The 17,376-nt window shown below is 40.1% G+C and overlaps 3 protein-coding genes across 10 annotated transcripts; 1 reads left to right on the top strand and 2 right to left on the bottom strand.

Annotated features, from left to right (window-relative positions):
* Window positions 1-7,448: 7,448 nt before the first annotated feature.
* si:dkey-242g16.2 (uncharacterized protein LOC336380 homolog) lies at window positions 7,449-9,159 on the top strand. Of its 4 annotated transcripts, none has more exons than XM_037266061.1 (3): window positions 7,449-7,633; window positions 7,825-7,914; window positions 8,086-9,159. In XM_037266061.1, the coding sequence occupies exons 2-3, from the start codon at window positions 7,901-7,903 to the stop codon at window positions 8,864-8,866; spliced, it is 795 nt and encodes a 264-aa protein (XP_037121956.1). In that variant the 5' UTR covers window positions 7,449-7,633; window positions 7,825-7,900; the 3' UTR covers window positions 8,867-9,159. The 4 variants fall into 4 exon arrangements, with proteins under 4 accessions (XP_037121956.1, XP_037121954.1, XP_037121955.1 ...); XM_037266059.1 differs by having other exon boundaries at window positions 7,449-7,676; XM_037266060.1 differs by having other exon boundaries at window positions 7,449-7,680.
* A 1,126-nt stretch (window positions 9,160-10,285) lies between these two features.
* LOC119131368 (phospholipase A2, minor isoenzyme-like) lies at window positions 10,286-11,824 on the bottom strand. Its single transcript, XM_037265747.1, has 4 exons — window positions 11,681-11,824; window positions 11,440-11,587; window positions 11,228-11,361; window positions 10,286-10,572 (listed from the first exon to the last, which is right to left on the bottom strand). Exons 1-4 carry the CDS (start codon window positions 11,727-11,729, stop codon window positions 10,454-10,456), a joined length of 450 nt encoding a protein of 149 aa, XP_037121642.1. The 5' UTR covers window positions 11,730-11,824; the 3' UTR covers window positions 10,286-10,453.
* A 233-nt stretch (window positions 11,825-12,057) lies between these two features.
* On the bottom strand, window positions 12,058-15,985 carry prkab1a (protein kinase, AMP-activated, beta 1 non-catalytic subunit, a). 5 transcript variants are annotated; one of them, XM_037265745.1, is made up of 8 exons: window positions 15,852-15,985; window positions 15,083-15,322; window positions 14,683-14,852; window positions 14,502-14,595; window positions 14,321-14,435; window positions 14,044-14,177; window positions 13,700-13,768; window positions 12,058-13,290 (listed from the first exon to the last, which is right to left on the bottom strand). In XM_037265745.1, the coding sequence occupies exons 2-8, from the start codon at window positions 15,230-15,232 to the stop codon at window positions 13,213-13,215; spliced, it is 810 nt and encodes a 269-aa protein (XP_037121640.1). In that variant the 5' UTR covers window positions 15,233-15,322; window positions 15,852-15,985; the 3' UTR covers window positions 12,058-13,212. The 5 variants fall into 5 exon arrangements, with proteins under 5 accessions (XP_037121640.1, XP_037121638.1, XP_037121639.1 ...); XM_037265743.1 differs by having other exon boundaries at window positions 15,083-15,317; XM_037265744.1 differs by having other exon boundaries at window positions 15,083-15,291.
* Window positions 15,986-17,376: the final 1,391 nt, after the last annotated feature.

Genomic DNA, 17,376 nt, shown 5'->3' with positions numbered 1-17,376 from the left:
GGCGCACATAAGAACCTCCAATTTTCTCAATAGTGTCCCTTATAATCCGGTGCGCCTTATATATGGACCAATATTGTGCCACTACAGCAGGCGTGTCCAAATATATGGACTTATATATGGACAAAGTTTCAAAATGGGCCATTCATTGAAGGTGAGCCTTATAATCCGGTGCGCCTTATATATGGGCAAAGTTTTAAAATGGGCCATTCATTGAAGGTGCGCTTTATAATCCGGTGCGCTTTATAGTGCGGAAAATACGGTAATATGAATTATGTAGCAAAAACCACCATCTCAGTAGGCGGCCATTTTGGCTTGCTGTCATTGACTTCGAAACAGGTGGATAAGAAACCAAAATAACAAACAATTGGAATCAATTATTTTCGAGGGGGAGCATCTGAGTAACGGTTAAGGATCCAGCGAGGCCTGCTGGCACATTGCCCAAGCAGGATCCTCCTAGACCACCCTCTTCAAGTCTCCTTGGGGGGCTTTAATGGAACAACAGCTGTGCCAATGCTATTTCTGATTTAACTCACTTAGCTGTGGTCTTCTTATCACAGGCTCAGAACAAACACTCTTGGCCCCCTTCAGCGCTTCCCTCATTTTCCTCAGTTCCCTAACGTGATTGTAAAGTTACAAAATGTAATTGCCGTAGTGGAGAATTGCTCTGTGAATCTGATCGAAGTCCTCGCTAGGAAGCAAATCTGTCAGTTTCCTTGCAGCAAAGCTCCTCCGGCCATTCTTTATCCCATTGTAAGCGCTACACGCATAATCCTACACCCCCCCCAGAGGGCACTCTAATATAATTAGGCACAAAGCAATTATTCAAGCAATCAGTCTCAGTTTTGATGGTGTGTCAACAGTACTTGTCACTTCCATTCCCCAAACTGTTTTTGAGCTGCATCTGCTCCTTTTTTTTCCATTCATAAAAAGTTTGCACTCTCTCCTCAATTTACATCACGCGAGTCTCTGCAATCAAGAGCGAAGAAACTGTTGACAGGAGGTCAAGAGTCTGGTCGTGAAAATCTACCCCCCCTCCTTCCAAAAGTGAATTTAAATGAAGCAGACCTCATTATCCATCACCTTCCCATTTTAAATGTCCACAAAGGGCTTCTAAAAATGCAAATTAACGTTTCATCACAACAGGGGAAATGACAGAGCAATTTAAAGCCAAGGCAGGAATGATCAAAATACAGGCAAAAATGCATTGGAGCAAATGAAGCTATAATTGCGTGTCACACACGTCAACTATTGTTTTGCAGGCTAATTTGAATAAATATGTCATATTTCTTGTTCCTACATATATCCTTATACAAACATATATATATATATTAGCAATATATATTTGCAATATGCTCAAGACAGCTTGGCTGGATGATTTAATTTCAAAAGATTCTTGGCTTTTTCTAACTACTTGGCTCTAACAGCGACTTTTTACAAGAAGATATCGACAGCTGGCCAGTAAACCAGTTTTTTTTTTCTTTTTTTTTCGAGGTGAAAGAAAAATTTGTTGGTAATAATGTGTGAAGTAGAAGAAAATTACCAACATATCCTGCAGAGAAGAGTCCATGAGCCAACAATCATTTTTTTCTGGCCTTGAAGCAGAGACACAACTTCACTCTTAAATAACTTTTAACAGACGTCTGTGATGACATTCAAACTCAAAGTACCCGGAGGTGTAAAACATTCAAAGCGAAAAGTTTTCTGAAGAATGTTAAAGGCAAATTATAAAATCCTCGCTTGAAGGAGAGACTACCAAATCCTCAATTGCCATTGTGATGACGTGAAACTGACCTGAAATCCATTTTCATGTAATCCTGTAAATCTAACTACATAGCCAAACAACTACGACCAAAGCAAAAAAATGGAAATTAGGAATTAGTCTTTTCGTATAAGAAGCAAGAATTGTACAATTTTGACTTTTCTATCTCTTAGCGTGAACTATTTGTTATTCCTGTCAGGAATAAGGTGACATCCAATTCCTCTTAATCTCATCACACCACTGGTGACTTTTGACTTCATCTGATCATCTCTCGACATCGCTGTGATCAACGTATTTCCCGTCAACAGCGACTCCTTGTTAAATAAACGTAGATGCGGCTTACGCACTCAAAGACGAGTCGAGCGTGGTGATAAATTGCAAACGATAAGACTCCAGTGATGATACTTCCAAAATATTTTGATGCCATTTCAAGTTCACGTGTATTACGAAGTGGTGTCGCCCAAAGATAGAACGCCTTGGGAATATTTTGAACTTTCTCATCTCAGCATTTGCAAAACAAACCCGCCCGGTGTATTGCGAAAAATGAGGCAAATGTCAATCAAATGTTAAGCAAATTGACTTGAAGGCGAATTTTTTTTTTTGGGTGGAATTGAAACCATCAAATATTTTTGACATAATTTTTTTCTCCAGCCCTCATATTGGACAGTAAACTCTTGAAAAAATCATTTAGGATTTTATAAGACACACTCTACTGAAAAACTAGCAGCACAAATCAGGAGTTGGATTTCCTCTCACTCGAAAGGTGTTATTGGCACAGGCGGTGGCCACTTGGAATGCTCCACCAGTGGTGCAGGTGAATTGACAAAAAAAAACTCCCGCCGGTCACTCCGTGGCTGTTTTCATTTTGAGTGACACACGTACGCCCATGCACACATCAACAAAGCGTTCTTCATTCCCCCCACACACACACACACACTCAGCCTTCAGATCATTTCGTAACCCGTGCCCCTTTCTCATTCCATTAAAGCTTGAATTATTCAATGCACATGAAATTGATTTCTTGATAGTTTAATCGCAAATCAAAACCAAACCTCGAGCCCGGCGCATTCCCTGAAGGCAATTTTTGACAATCAAATATTCATGAAAATATGAAATGTTAGCAAATCACTTCTGCTTGTGGCTGATTAGGAAGACACGTTGAATTCCGGCGGTGAAAAGGAAGAGGCATGGAATTAACTTCGACCGGATAGCGTGGAAAATCTCATGCCCTGATCAGATATCGAATCTCATCCAGGGTAATTTTCAGATTATATTTGTCATTTGCTCCTTGAAATAAAATAATAATGCACATTATAAGGGAATTAAAATTTAGCATTTCATTTTACACTTGCGTCATCACAGACACAGAATACATTGAAACGATGACTCCCCCTCTCCAAAATATGCTTAAACTTCCCAAAAAAAAAGATTTCCCCCACATTTCCCTTCCAGTTGAATGATCCTCTGCATTTTCTGAAGAATTTTGGGGGTTTGTAAAAAATAAATATATAGTTTTTGTTTTAAGATATCCTTGGCCACCCCAGCCTCCCCCAAGAAAAAAAACCTAGCTCCGCCAGTGGTCCTTGACTTGCTGCTCCTCCTTTGGTGTATCAGCAACATAAGGTTATAATGGACAAAAGAATTCTCTTTGTGTCACTCCTTGCAAGCAGAAGCTTGTCACTCTCCTCTAGTTGCAAATGAACATCCACAAAGGACGACTAGTCGTGCAAAATGTTTCTTCGGTGTCAGCTTCTTTCCGGCCACCATCACCAGGAGGGTCTTTTTTTTTTTTTTTTTTTTTTTTACGTGCTTACATGAGCTCTTTGGTATTTGAGGTGTAGCCTGCTTCGGGCAGTTAGTCAGCAGGTGTCAAAGTCCCTCAGCCTTTACCCAATGCACACCATGATGGCTGTAACATCAGCAGAGCTGGAAGACGGGGACAAAAAAAATTGGCACTGGCATTTTTGGCTGCAACCACCCACGGATAGATTTATTATTAATATTTTGAAATGCCCATTTTCGCACATTATAGTAGCTTCCCATTGTTTTAATAGAATTCAAATTTCTAATGTGCTGAATCAGCATGACTGCTCACTTTAAAATCTTAAATTGCATTCAGGACTGTCGTTTATCAGAGGGCAAATGGATTACCTCTGCACTACCTGACAACGGGAAACAAAGTTCCAAGAGGATTTCACCTCTGGGAGCTTGTCCTGTCATGATAAATACAATAAAATTAAATAAATGCGCCGCTGTACTGCACAGTTTTATGAGTTTCAACGTGTTTTTTTTTTTTTTTCCCGGGGTGATAACACCAAACTGGAAGTGATTTGAAGTGATGAATGACGGTGAGAAAAAATTAAAGAAGGGGATCAAAAAGCAACAGAGGGAATGATGGATTTAGAAGGAATTTTAATGCTGTGCTTTTACTTGCTTGCCAGCCTGCATGGTTAATTCATTTTATAGCATTCTGAGTTTAAAGCAAATGCAAATCATCTGAATCTAGATGAGGAAAGTTCTAATAAAATAGAAAAATAAAATAATAAAAATAATAAAAACGGGGTGGTACAATATCTTAAGGTGTACAAGGAGAAACAAAAGGAGAAAAATCAACAAGAGCTCAAATAGCAATCAACACGATGATTAGAGAAAAATAAGAAAATAAATAAAATATTTGCAAACTCATTTTCTTATTTTGCTATTTATTTTTATTACTGCCAGTTTTGTTTGTGTTGTGTTTCCTTGTGTGCTAAAATGAAAATAAAAAGGCCTTGCTAATTTGGCTTTTGGTCATTTTATCATTATGATCAGATAATGATGTTGTTTGCGGGCACATTTAGCAAAAATGTTTTCTCATTTTGTCTTTTGAGTTCCAATTGCTATCCCAAACTATTACACTAACTCCTTAATTCATATTTCCAGGTAGGAAATTGCATTTCTCAAAATACATATCCATCCTCCCAGGGCAACTACGGCGTTTCATTAGCAGAGTTCACTTACCATTGGACTCTGGAGTGTTTTTTAATACAGCAGAAATTCGCCGAATCTCTTCGATACTCAGCCATGCAGGGATCATTAAAGGTATTATTTGACCGAAAAAAATAATAATGCCCATTTGCCTGCCCCCAAGGTCAACACATTGCAGCATGTGATTGCAAAATGATTCAACAGCGGCGCCGGTGTGCCTTTAGGTGCTCGGTGAGATGTGAATCCATTATTTACCTGCAATCGTTTTGGATAAAGCACATGGGAACACGCAGCAATTCATGCAGTAAATACAGTAGGCGCCTTCTCGCTCCCCCGTGGTGAAACATGTGCACCCAACGACATCGCGGACCTTTCCCATTGTACGTTATGCTCGTGGGTGAACGATTTTCCATTAACATAATGTTTTCTTGCTTTCAATTTACTACACCTTGCTCAACGTTGCAGAGCCAGCAAAACGTATGGATAATAAACCACGACGGCATCCGCTTTGATTGACACTGATGGAGAGCATGCAAGGCATTTTGACCAAATTGCAAACAATAAAATATGGCAATAAACGTATTGTTGAGTTTATTCATATATAATGAAGTGCTGGAGTACCTAATGAAGTGTCCACTGAGTGGAGATGATGTCCATCAGTCCTAATTAGACAAGCTGGCAGAGAACGGGGGGTAAAAAAATCAACAGGCCGGGTGTCATTGCCATTTTTTGATTTTTTTTTCTGTTTTTTTTTGTTCCATTGGAACACAGGGAAGGGAAACTAGTCAGATACTCGGCTTGGTACTCTACTGCCATCAAGTGAGGAAGACAAATAAGACACAAATTGCACAATATGTAATGCATATATGATCAGCATTCATTTCCTGCGGTTGTCTTTTTTTTTTTTCCTCTCTCTCATGATTCATTCGGAAACTGATTGCTGAAAGCGGCAATATTGGTCACTTTCACCTGGATACACATGACCGGTCCGTTTATTCTCCAGCTGTGTGAGCATACATCAAATGTTGTCCCCAGCTGGTGAGTGAAATGGGAGTGTAATGTGAAGATTAGGACACATCTGCTCTTGTAATGGCACAGATTTCTCGAAAAGTTGACAAAATGAGCCACTTGAAATGCATCGAGGTTCAGTATGGCTGAAAAGCACATTTAAATGGGCTTGCTGATGACATCACAAGTCTCCTATAAGACCTGTGAATAAACTTGCATTGAGACAAATTAAAAACCTTTTTTTTTTTCCTTTCAGTATTATATAAAAAATGCTTTCATGTGGTTGAGACTTGCTAGAATACATTACACGACACTTGCCTCCATGCATATTATAACGAGACGGTATGTGCAATTATAGCGTGACCCACAACGGAATACATGGAGGGTCAGAAAAGTTACACATTTCAGAACTGAGCTGAATCAATTATAAATCATACAATACATGCAGTGCATTATACATCAGACGTATGGGTTATTCCTCCCGGGATTTTGATGCCATTCAGCACTCAGCTGCGTTTATATATGTACTGCTTTGCATGCAATAATATGTGCAGAATATGGAAGTATATAATAGACAGGGAGGGGAGGGGTGCCACCGGGGGATTTGGAAAAAAATAGAGACCTGACACTTCAATGCAGTGAATTGAAAATACAGTTTTCAAAATATGACTTAAGTGTTAAAGCTTATGCGGGATTTCTGCTTTGTAATTCAGGAAGGTATTCCTATCCCATATCCAACCGAGTAAGCTGAACAACTCGACCTAGCGGACATGATTATCGATTGTGCTTTGTGAGAAAACTGTGACATTTTCTCAAGCCTGGGACTTCTCGCTGCTTTCGACTCAATTTGATTCCTTTTTTTAGTCTTCAAATAGGAGCCTGCAGGGTAAAATATCTCTGGCTCAATAAAAAATACAGTGTGATGCCTGCAGCATGGCAGATTTAGATCTTACCGATATCTACTTGAGGGAGGACTGCTTATTTATAATCGTGTATTTTACAAATGTAAACCAGAATTGATTTAATGGTATCGGCGAGGACCTTCTCTCTCCACAGGAGGGCAGCGTTGCCCATTGCCTACTTGCGGAAGGCATCGACGGAGGGCCTGCTCATGCTGGGCTACAGTCTGCAATTTAAAGCTCCCCTCCTGCAAGCTTACATCAGCCTCTCTCATCATTCTTCCTCTGAGTGGAAAGCTAATCGTTTTGCTCGTGGAAATACAATTTGAGGGACTTTGAAGATTTTGTATTTTCGCTCCTCTACAGAACTATGTTTGGGCTTTGAACTTTTATCCCTTCATGTTTTCCCCGCAACTGGTGGACTTTTCGTCTTGTTTTATTTGGAATTGTTGTTGTTTAAACGCAGTGAAAATATTTGGAAAGCACATCAAAAGATGAATATGGAAACTTACGTTCAGACAAAAACAAAAGTTTTAGCTGCGACGTAGCAAAGATACGGCAACAGATGGACTTACTGTATCATTAGTGAAATGAAGCTTCAGAATTGCTTCATGAACCAGTGGTTATGTCATTAAATATATAAATAAAGGCAAATATAATTAAAGATTGCCATAAAAGGTATGAATGCAGACTATTCTCGTGTGACCTCATACATAAGCAAGATATGACAAGTGAAAGTCTAGCCGCCCACCTGTCCGTTCGTGTGATGACACACTGTGCAGTCATCATGACACAGCTTGACGTGACTGTCGGCTTGGAAATGTGTGAGCGGGAGAAAGGAGGAGATGCCATGGGAATGTTAGACTGAGGTTTTGAAAACTGCTCTCTTACCTCAGATGTAGTTTAGGGGCAGGACATGATGAAGCAGGTTCATTGGATCACTGATATGCAAAGCAACTCCCACTGGAGGTTCAACCTCAAACTTCTCATATGAGCTAAGGTGAGAGCAGAGTTTGGTTCCGTCTTTCTCTCACTGATGAAACGTAAGTGAGTAATATATATATATATATTTTATTTTAATTAAAATATTTTCTATTATTAAAAAGCATTTTTTGTAAATGCTCCTTTGTTAACTAGTATTGCTAGAATCCGGTGATTTTTCCAACTAACCCGTTCGGGCACTTTTCTCAGTTTTCAGTGTTGATGCTAGTGGATGACTTGGAATTGACGGAAATACTATGGCGGAGTGATTGATTATAGTTTGGAAATGAATTGCACAAGGTAAGCATTACTTCTCTTGACTGTCTATGAAAAATAAACCAAAACAAACACACACAAATATCGATACATAATATGACAAGCAAATTCTGTTTGAATAAAATCTAAAGTTCTATGAAATGTGTGTTTTAACATCATAAGGTGCTAATATCAAACTTTTGTTTTGACCCTCAGAGTCCTGCCCACCTTTGGCAGTCACCCTCAGCCAACTGGGATGCCAGTCGACCTCGCCATGTGCTTAAGTCTGAGCCAGCGTCGAAGACTTTACCAACTTCTATCCATGAAACCTACTTTGCGTTATAATCCTCCCACTGGCAGTCTGCTGAGAACCAGCTTTCACTCTTCCAATCAACCTTCTTCCTCCCAGTCATCTTCACCCTCACCCTCTGATCTTCAGAGCTGTCTCCTCAGGAAAGCCGGAAAGCCGGGCAAAAAGCGTGTTGTGTTTGCCGACTCCAAAGGACTTGCCCTCACTGCGGTACATCTATTTATGCCTGATACTGAACCGCCCGATCCAACCATGATACAGAACCACAAGTATCGTCTGGGCTTCCCTCAGCCGTCACTCGACTCCAAAGCGTTCCTGGCACGCCTGCGAGAGACAAACATACAGTTGGAAAGCTGCAACGTTTCCGAATGTTCCCTCAGCGGCAAAGTGCACGTCTGCCACGGGAACAGCGACAAGGCGGTCCACTTAAGGCTCACCTTTGACTCCTGGCAGCACCACTTTGACATTCCATGCAAGTTCTTACAACAGCAGCGGTGTCTCGGTTTCGATGTGGATGTTTTTACCTTCGATCTGAGCTTACCTCAGAACCTTGACCTGATCGAGGGGATCGAGTTCTGCGTGTCTTTCAGGCCTGGATGCGGCACTTCTATGCACTGGGACAACAACAGAGGAAAAAATTACAAAGTGTACTTGGAAAAAGACGAAAAGGACGGGTTACCATTTTGACCCTCTTATATGTCCTTGGGTATTCAGAACCACGGCCATGTAAGCTACTTCAGAGGACGTTCACTTGTTGAATCTGAGTGGAATGGAGATCCCTTTGTTCAAATGAATAGACCAGGTGACAGCAGTCCACTCAAAAGAGCTACGAAGACATATAAATAATGGATAGGAGGAATATGTCTTGTGAAATCTGCACAGTTGGGCGGATGTTGTAAAATGCCATAACTCAGCTACCCTGCTGGAATGTGAATATTTAAACGTGTTGAATAGATAATAAAGCTCTTGTCACCAGTAAATCTTGAGCATACTTTTCCACGATAAGTCAAACTCCAGACTTTAGACTCTAAAGTCGATTCAAGTACGATTTTTCGATTCAAATCGATTTTTGTTCGACTTCTAGTGCTGTACTCTAGTGATGGGCAAATGAAGCTTTAGAATTGCTTCATGAACCTTTTTACGTACAGAATCCTGTCAGTATCCAAAAATCTCATTTAAAAAAAAAAACTTGTGTACATAGCTGTACCAACAATCTATTGTCTCTTTACACAAAAACACGCAAGTACGTACATGTAAGGTTGTTTGTTTCATAGGATGTATCACGCATTCCTGACAGGTAAAGTCAGGTTACTAAAGAAAGCTCTGGGCAATGTGGCTCTGCATGGGTGAGCTTGTTCTGGGCACTCCCAAACTGCAGTGAACAATTAGAAAGTATCTTTCTTAATTTACCCAAATGTATCCTACAGAGATAATTATAGAAAACACGCATTTGTTTAATGTAGGTACATATAGTAAATATATTAGAATAACATGTTAGAATACTTTGTATTCTAAAGCCAAAAAAATGTACAAGTATGCTCAGAATGTTAAAAGCCTCAAGAGTCAATTTGGTGCACTGTACTTGTATGCATAATTTTTTTCCTCTAAAAGTAAAATAATGGAGAGTGTCGGTGCGCTAGAGTTGGGGCAAGCATTTCCTTTTCTTTGTACTGTGCAGACCTGTTCCCACATGCAAGAATTGTGTCATTGTGAGATAGTAGACAGTGAGAGTATCCCCCCCCCCCCCCTTGGATAATGATTCGTCACCTGTCTATTGAATATCTTAATCTTTCTCTCCTTCGCATAAAATCGGTTGCAGATTTTCCCATTTAATTTACCAAACTGTATACTGATTGTGTCAAATAAGTTGATTTAATTAGACTGAAGAAGTTATTTGACTAGATTTGTAATAAACCTTCCTATAATGTCCAAATAAATACTGCCTTTTAGAATGATCACTCCATTTAATTAAACTCTAAAGGTAATTCTGGAAAATGCAAAGAAAGACAGTAGATAGATGAGATAAATAACATTTATTTTGCAACTAAATCAATCAAACCGTTTTTGCTCTGATGATTTGTGCAATTGTTAAATAAATGCCACCAGTGTCATTGATTGCCAAGTATGACATCCGTTTTAATAGAAAGAACATCAAAAACATCATTATGGATGCTTACTGACAGTAATATACTCCTCCAAACATTCCAGTTGTTCCGCTCCAGTTTCTGCATGAGTCTTGTGGAGACATGGCTTGGCTGAAGTCACCTGAGATCTTCACTTGCACAAGTGGCTGGGAAGGTGCTCATGCTCAGGGATCCATGGAGACCGGGCAAAACATTCTGCTGCCTTTCTGTCGCACTCGCAAATGAACATCTCACAGGTGTTGTTTTTGCCTAAGGAGAAAATTGACAATATTGAATTAGATATTATGTTGTCTTGCAATAAAATAAAAAATGCAATAAAAAAACAAAAAATGCTTTTGAAAGAAAAATAACTAGCAAAAATGTTTTTTTTTTCTTTTTTGTCTTTATTAGTTAATTTAATGCATTAGGGTTGATTTTCAATGTATTTATTTCTTATTAGCCTGAAGGAATCAAGACGTTGAAACGGTTGCCTGGGAGTTGTAGTCCTTTTGTGTCGCATATAAGTGACGTATTCCAGCAGCCAATTATCAACCGCTATAAAAATGACGTCACTGCCAAGCGACGGGTTCGCGTGTTTGGTTGTTGACATGAATAACTCAAATGCTTTTGTGATTTAATTCAGCCCGAAACGCAGCGCTAGAAGAGCTTTCCTTTTTGTGATTCATATATGGAAATAAATAAGTACAATTGGGTCTGTTAGACTACTTGTCAACAAGAATTCAAGCCACAAATCCACTTTTGAAGTTGGCCACTCTGCAACCAAGGTTAGGATTGTGATGAATCTAATTTTTGCATGATTTGATTTTTATAATATATTTTAGTTGAATTCATACTAATGTTTTTTTTTGTTTTGGTTTTAGACTTGCATCTTGCACACAAGTAATAAAAGATCTGCTCTACTCACTGCCACAGGTGATCTTCTTCTGCTCCTTATCACAGCTGTAGTGATACGAGTTTGTGTAAGGGTTGTCTATGATGAACCAACAATCGGGGTGCTGCATTGCGTCACTATAACACCGGTCGTGCACATAGCAGCACCTGTCAAGGGCAGAAGAACATGTAAGGCACAGTGTGATTTAGTCGTGGTCGAAATCAAAAGTGGAATTAAGATTGGACCTATCCAGCTCATCCACAGGTGTGCCTGAGCCACCCTTTCCACAGTAGCAACCGTAGTCAGTGTAGTCCCAGACGGGCCAACTATCAGGCATCATACACAGGATCATTTTTCTGAATTGGCTGAGAGACTTGTAATCCATGGATTGAGCTGCGGGACAGAACATGAAGCAACAAGCCTGCTCACGGTGTCCTCATGGATGTGTACCGGATTATATCGCAAAGCAGTCCTGCGGCGACTTACCAACAGAGAGGCTTAAAGCCAAAAGAAGCAGAGTGTTGAGGGTGTTCATCCTGAGTGTTCTCAAGGTTGGCAGCGGAAGTCACAATCATTCTCTCGCATCAGACCCTCTTTATAGAGGTAAGAACCTCGGTATCTACCGCGTCAGCTGTTCATACTGCTCAGGGTCGCACGCCATTAGTTCTACATACGTATGGGAAGAAGATGGCAATTCTCACGTGTGAACCGACCAAACTTGTTCAAGTGTGTTTGATGTTCTGTCTGGACTTGGGATTGTTTGTTTTTTCAACATAATCTTAGTCATCCGTCACAGGGCGATTGTGAGGTCATGAAAATTCTGGAAAAAATGGAACCCAGAAGGGAAAAAAAAAAAGACAAAGTCCATTTAATATATTAATCTTTATTAAATGAAGTGATAATGCAAGTGAGGTTGAAAAACTCAGCAATCTTATGTTCTACAGAATCGTTAGAATGATTACTTACTGGCCTAGAAAGTCAAACAAAGATGTGAATAAATAACCATAAATAAAAAAGTGGAAGTTAGAATGATTTGCAAATCATATATTATCTAATAGTGAGCGTATTTCGAGCCATCGTGCGATTTGAGACAATCCATCTGTCACCGGAAACAAAATATCGTCAACTTCATGGTAAATAATAGATTGATCTGAGACAGTTCTTCATTGGTCTTAACTGCTCATTTTGATTGTCAACTTGTCCAACCAGCTCAAAAAGAATAAATTCAGATCTTCTACTAATTAGGTTGCATTCGACTCAATTCCGCTGACTTCACAGTACACGCATTCTACATTCAATGTTGGTCAGTGTCATGCTAAATGATACAAATGTAAGTGCTACGTAAAATAAGTAACTTTGTCACCTTAAAATTAGAAAAACAAAACATTTTTATACTTCAAAAAGAAGTGCTCTCTAATTTGTGGAGTAAACAATGATTCAAAAATTCTGAGAACACTTTTAGGGTATTCAACTATCTAACATGACCCTTTAAATCTCTCTTGCTACATTCCCTAAAACCAGGTTGCAAATTCCGAACCCCTGAAAAGGAAAAATAAATTGGAGTGCCGTCTTTTATATCGTTTTGGTATGACGTGTTCTTTTTGAAGGTTACAAAAAAAAAGGTTTGGGCTGAGTGTTTTTGTTGTTGTCTGGAACGTATTGAGAATGAATAAAAAGGATACACACTAAAAAGTTGTGCAAGGTCATGTGACGCAATCTCACAGCATGTTTACATGGAAACTCATTTTGTGCTGCTGTAGATGATCCAATTTTACTAGACCGGCAGTGGATGAATTAATTAAGATCATTCGGAATATTGTATGAATCGCAGCTTTCATGAGTCATCTTGTTTACGGGACTCCCTAAAATGTATCAATTTATGTGATTAAAATAAAACATATTGTGATTTTTCTACAACTAGATTATACAAAAAAAGGGAACGTTTGATCCAGCCTTAGGTGGACTAGTATTGCTACTTGACTTCACATCAGTTGAATTAATCCTGGCACGGTCTCCCGTCAGATGGGTTTATACAGTAAAGTGGTGACGTACTTCTTCTTGTAGCGATGTGTCGCGCTAAGCACCATCACGCCGTCCTGTCAAAGAAATCGTTTTGAAATATATTTCAGCGTTTACAGACTTCAGCTATTTGCAATGTAACACCTGTGTCACTTTAAAGAAACATTCACACACACACACACACACACGGTTGCATATGTATCCAAGTGGAAAAAGTACCGGTCCGAGCAGCTGTCTACTGATATGGAAAGCGCTAAGTATGACTCAGCTGGGAAGGTGCAAGCATGTCACAAGTGTGTGCTTTCACTCCTACTCATTCCCGGATTCAACTCGCCGTGTGCGTTCTATCTTAGCACAGGTGTCAAGTTTATTTTTCCGGTCGCGCTGCGAGAAAAGCACATTATCTCTCCTGCTGACTTCTTCCGACTGCAGTTTGTTATTATCGTTGGCGTAACAAGAAAACCCTTGAATCGTCGGGGTGCGTACCTTTATGGAGAGAGCGTAGAGGTGGTTGAGCATGACGTGGTTCGGTTCTGGAAGGAGGGCAGGATCACACTAGGAACGAAAACAACCGTTTCAATGGCAAATCGTTGAACTGGTATACACCTCGGGATAGGTGCCAGCCAATCACAAGGCACATACAATAAACAACCGTTCACATTTACCGTATTTTTTTATTATGAGGCCAACTTAAAATCCGTGAATTTTCCCCAAAAATCAACAGTGCGCCTTATAACCAGGTGCGCCTTATATATGGAAATTTCCAAAAGTAGACCGGTTCGCCTCGTGGTCCGAAAAATACGCTCATCTGAGTGACGATAACAACTTACAGATATTCCAGTGTCTTTGTTGAGAATGACTTGAAGCAGATGAGGTGGGAGAATAGGTGGGGACTTGAATTTTTCCTCTTGTTTTGGAGTGTACGCATCCTGATGATATGGACCGGGGGGAGAGCTGGAGAGGTCTAATGGAAGAGGAAGAGTGTTGAATCAAGTACTTTGGCGACTCAATAATAACGCATTTTTCAGAGAGTGGTCTACTGGGGCGAGAAAAGGAAACTGTAGGTTGTTTAGGTCTCGCTACGTGAGACAATTTGTTCAGACTCACCCGACATGTCTGAGCACTTCTGCGAGTCCACCATGAGAGCGTCAAACACCTCAAAGTCTGTTTTCTTCACCTGGATGATGTTATTGACTGTACCCAGCTGACTTGTTACAACAGGCTGTCAGCAGGAAGAAAAAAAGTCAATAAAAGAAAGCGGGAAAACAAAACATGATTTATTGCACACCTCGGCTGGGTCGTGAGTCCACTGGCCGTCGACGTAAAACTTGTACTGATGTTCCCCTTCAGGTAGCTCCACGATGGTCACAAAGGTGTTTTGACTTGGACAAGTAATGAGGGGATAAACAAAAATCAAAACAGAGAGACAACTTATAGATTGTACATGAAGTGACTCTCAAGCTCCTCACCTTCGAATCAGGGGAATCTTATTGGCCCAGTTGTTAAAGGATCCTGACAGGTAGACCTCTTTGCCGTCACCCTTCCAGCGAAAGACGGTCGGTCGGTCTAGAGTTGGGTCTTTGTCTTCCGCTTCCAAATCTTGCCTCCATGCAAGGAACTCTTCTTTTTCTAAGGGAGCCTGCAGTGAGCATAAAGCCACAGTAAGATATGATAAAATGGTTCCTTCTGATGTGTGCACCTTAGCCACCAGGGGGCAGTATAATACAAACACAACTGCTCAGTAAGCTGCAAATATGAGTCGTTTTTAGCAGAAGATAAAATATATAAATATGCAATAAACTGAATATGCAATGAATAAAATTTTTGATTATTTTTTAAAAGTCAATGTATCCCAGAGAAAGAACTTACTTTCATGTCTTCGCCGTGAAAAATATCTGCATCTTCAGGGCTGTCCATGAGAATTTTGGGCCTCTCACCATCCTTAGTTCCCCTGCTGTCCCTCCGCTGGGCCTTCTCTCCATGGCCCAATGCAGCCCTCTCGCTGCTTGTGTTCCCCATTGCGTTGTTTCTGGGTGGTCTGCTTCTTCAAGGTGACTGTAAGATTCAAGGAAACTTGGCTGCTGAAGGAGGGAATGTGCAAATTCTGACCTTTCATGAATAACTTAATTAATCATTAATAGCTGTGACTTGGGAGTACAGGCAACAACTGTTTTCCCCCCCAGCGATAGACACACTTACTGGGAAACAAAATTCATACTACTATTATGTAAATAACTATCTATGGAGGTGCATTTTGTTGATTATAGCTTGTGGATTGCATCTAATTAAACTGTGCAATGTGTGGATCAGTTGTTACTTTTTGTAAAGTGTTTTGTTATGGCGAAAGCTGTTGTGAAAATAGTATATAAATAAAGGTCATAAACCGTCGGCGCGACTGTGACGTCATATAAAAACAAACTGACAGCAGTCTCGTTATAGTCGAACGTTTACAGGATAAATCAGCAGGTATTTATAAAGTGATATGAGCAATATTCCTTACCGTTACATTTATTCACCAAACCGTTGCTAACAGGCGGCTAAGACTAGCGCTACCGCGTCATCGGTTCGTTCTGTTATCTCAGAGGCTTAATTCCAACGAATAACACTTTGATCCGTCTATGCATGCGGTCATTTTTACCTGCAGAAATGCGGCGGTGATCGATGATTTTGATCATAAATTATTAGTTCTCCCAGGCCCCATTTCATTCGGTGAGCATAAACATAAACATATGAACTGCGCCTCCTGCATCTCGCGCATGCGCAGTCGACCGCGCATTGCGCGCAAGCAATAGCGTTGCGGCAATTGACGCGCGTGCGACTATCACGCAAATGTTTTTTGTTTTAGTATATGAAGCTATTTAAATGTCCGAAAATAATGAATACTGATGGTAAATACTTGTAATATAGAAGTTTGACACTAGATGGCAGCACAATTCCAGTGTCGGTCCTTGAATTGCTTCAGACATTGCAAATGCAGTCAATAACTGATATTATGTGCTGATGACAGTTCTAAATGTGCGAGACAAAAGGTATTGATTCATGCCGTACTGTATTTAATGTAATATATCAAAAAAAGAGGCTTCAACCTGTTAAATATTGACCCAAATATAGGTTTACTGGCAAATAAATTGCTATACTGCCCTCGTGTGGTCAAGGTAGGCAGCGGCACGATGGTTATTCAAACAATGCAGTGTGCGTGTGGGGGGGGGGGGCGTTTAAATTATTTTTAATTATATTTTGCCATGTTAGTACAATATGGTTTTATAAAGCACACCAATCACAGCGTGATATTTGTCTCATTACGAAATTTGGAGATTTTCTTCAGGATGCTGGAAGGGATTAATTAAACTCATATTGCAAACCACCAGTGTATTGCAAAGGAAGGCAAAATATTTTAATATACTGTTAATGATCAGGTCTTGTTTTGCCCATCTAATTGGGTGCACATCTCAGTCTCCATTTTGTCAAATAAAGCTTGCAATAACCGAGGGGAAAAAACCCCCACATCTTTGTTTTGCTCCATATTTTCGCTCTACACTAACATGTAATGAGGCTAATGATGGCCCCCGTGGACTCCATCCTCCGGACCCAAGGGTAAGCTTGGGGCTTTGGCACATAATGAGGCGCTAAATTAAAAGAAGAGTCCAACAAGGCAGTGAAAGCGGATGGGAAGAAGGTTAGGCTTGACTGAACCACAGATGAAAGGCCCTGTTACCTCCTTAAAATGTCTCAGGAGATGACATTTACAAGCCATTCATAAATATGTCTTCTTTTTCCAGAGCATTTATTCCTTATTTTATTTGTTTCCTTTTGGATGCACCCTAAAATTACAGCATATTCCAGCTGGGATTCTGCACGTATGAGCATGGCGTATCTTTTTTGTTCCAAAGAATAAGTGTCAGCTTGTGAGAAGGCTGCCATAATTGCCTGCAACAGTCACAGCATGCGAGAAGCAAATGGTTGGCCTGAATGCGACATTTTTTTTCTGGTGGAGGTGGTTCTAAAAATATAATGTCAGTGTTGATAATATGTTGTAAAAACTAGCAGGTCCTCACTGTTTGGGTTTATCAAAAAATCCTAGACTGAGTTCTTGCAGCTTTAACTCATATCAACAAAAACAAGCTGAAATCGGATCGCTGTGTGTTTGACTATGTTTACACATA

The sequence above is a fragment of the Syngnathus acus genome, chromosome 12, assembly GCF_901709675.1.
Source record: "Syngnathus acus chromosome 12, fSynAcu1.2, whole genome shotgun sequence".
Taxonomy (NCBI): domain Eukaryota; kingdom Metazoa; phylum Chordata; class Actinopteri; order Syngnathiformes; family Syngnathidae; genus Syngnathus; species Syngnathus acus.
The sequence above is the reverse complement of the archived record's forward strand: the minus strand, read 5'-3'. Positions and strand labels throughout refer to the sequence as shown.

What these genes read in the sequence shown, in the direction of transcription:
- prkab1a (XM_037265745.1), bottom strand. Translation starts at nt 15,232, where the DNA reads ATGGGGAACACAAGCAGCGAGAGGGCTGCATTGGGCCATGGAGAGAAG. An exon ending in ACAAAGACACTGGAATATCT is followed by an intron (nt 13,769 to 14,043) that starts GTAAGTTGTTAT and finishes TTTCGTTCCTAG; the next exon opens with TGTGATCCTGCCCTCCTTCC. An exon ending in TCTACGCTCTCTCCATAAAG is followed by an intron (nt 13,291 to 13,699) that starts GTACGCACCCCG and finishes TTTCTTTGACAG; the next exon opens with GACGGCGTGATGGTGCTTAG.
- LOC119131368 (XM_037265747.1), bottom strand. Translation starts at nt 11,729, where the DNA reads ATGAACACCCTCAACACTCTGCTTCTTTTGGCTTTAAGCCTCTCTGTT. An exon ending in GGCTTTAAGCCTCTCTGTTG is followed by an intron (nt 11,588 to 11,680) that starts GTAAGTCGCCGC and finishes TCTGTCCCGCAG; the next exon opens with CTCAATCCATGGATTACAAG. An exon ending in GAAGAAGATCACCTGTGGCA is followed by an intron (nt 10,573 to 11,227) that starts GTGAGTAGAGCA and finishes TTTTCTCCTTAG; the next exon opens with GCAAAAACAACACCTGTGAG.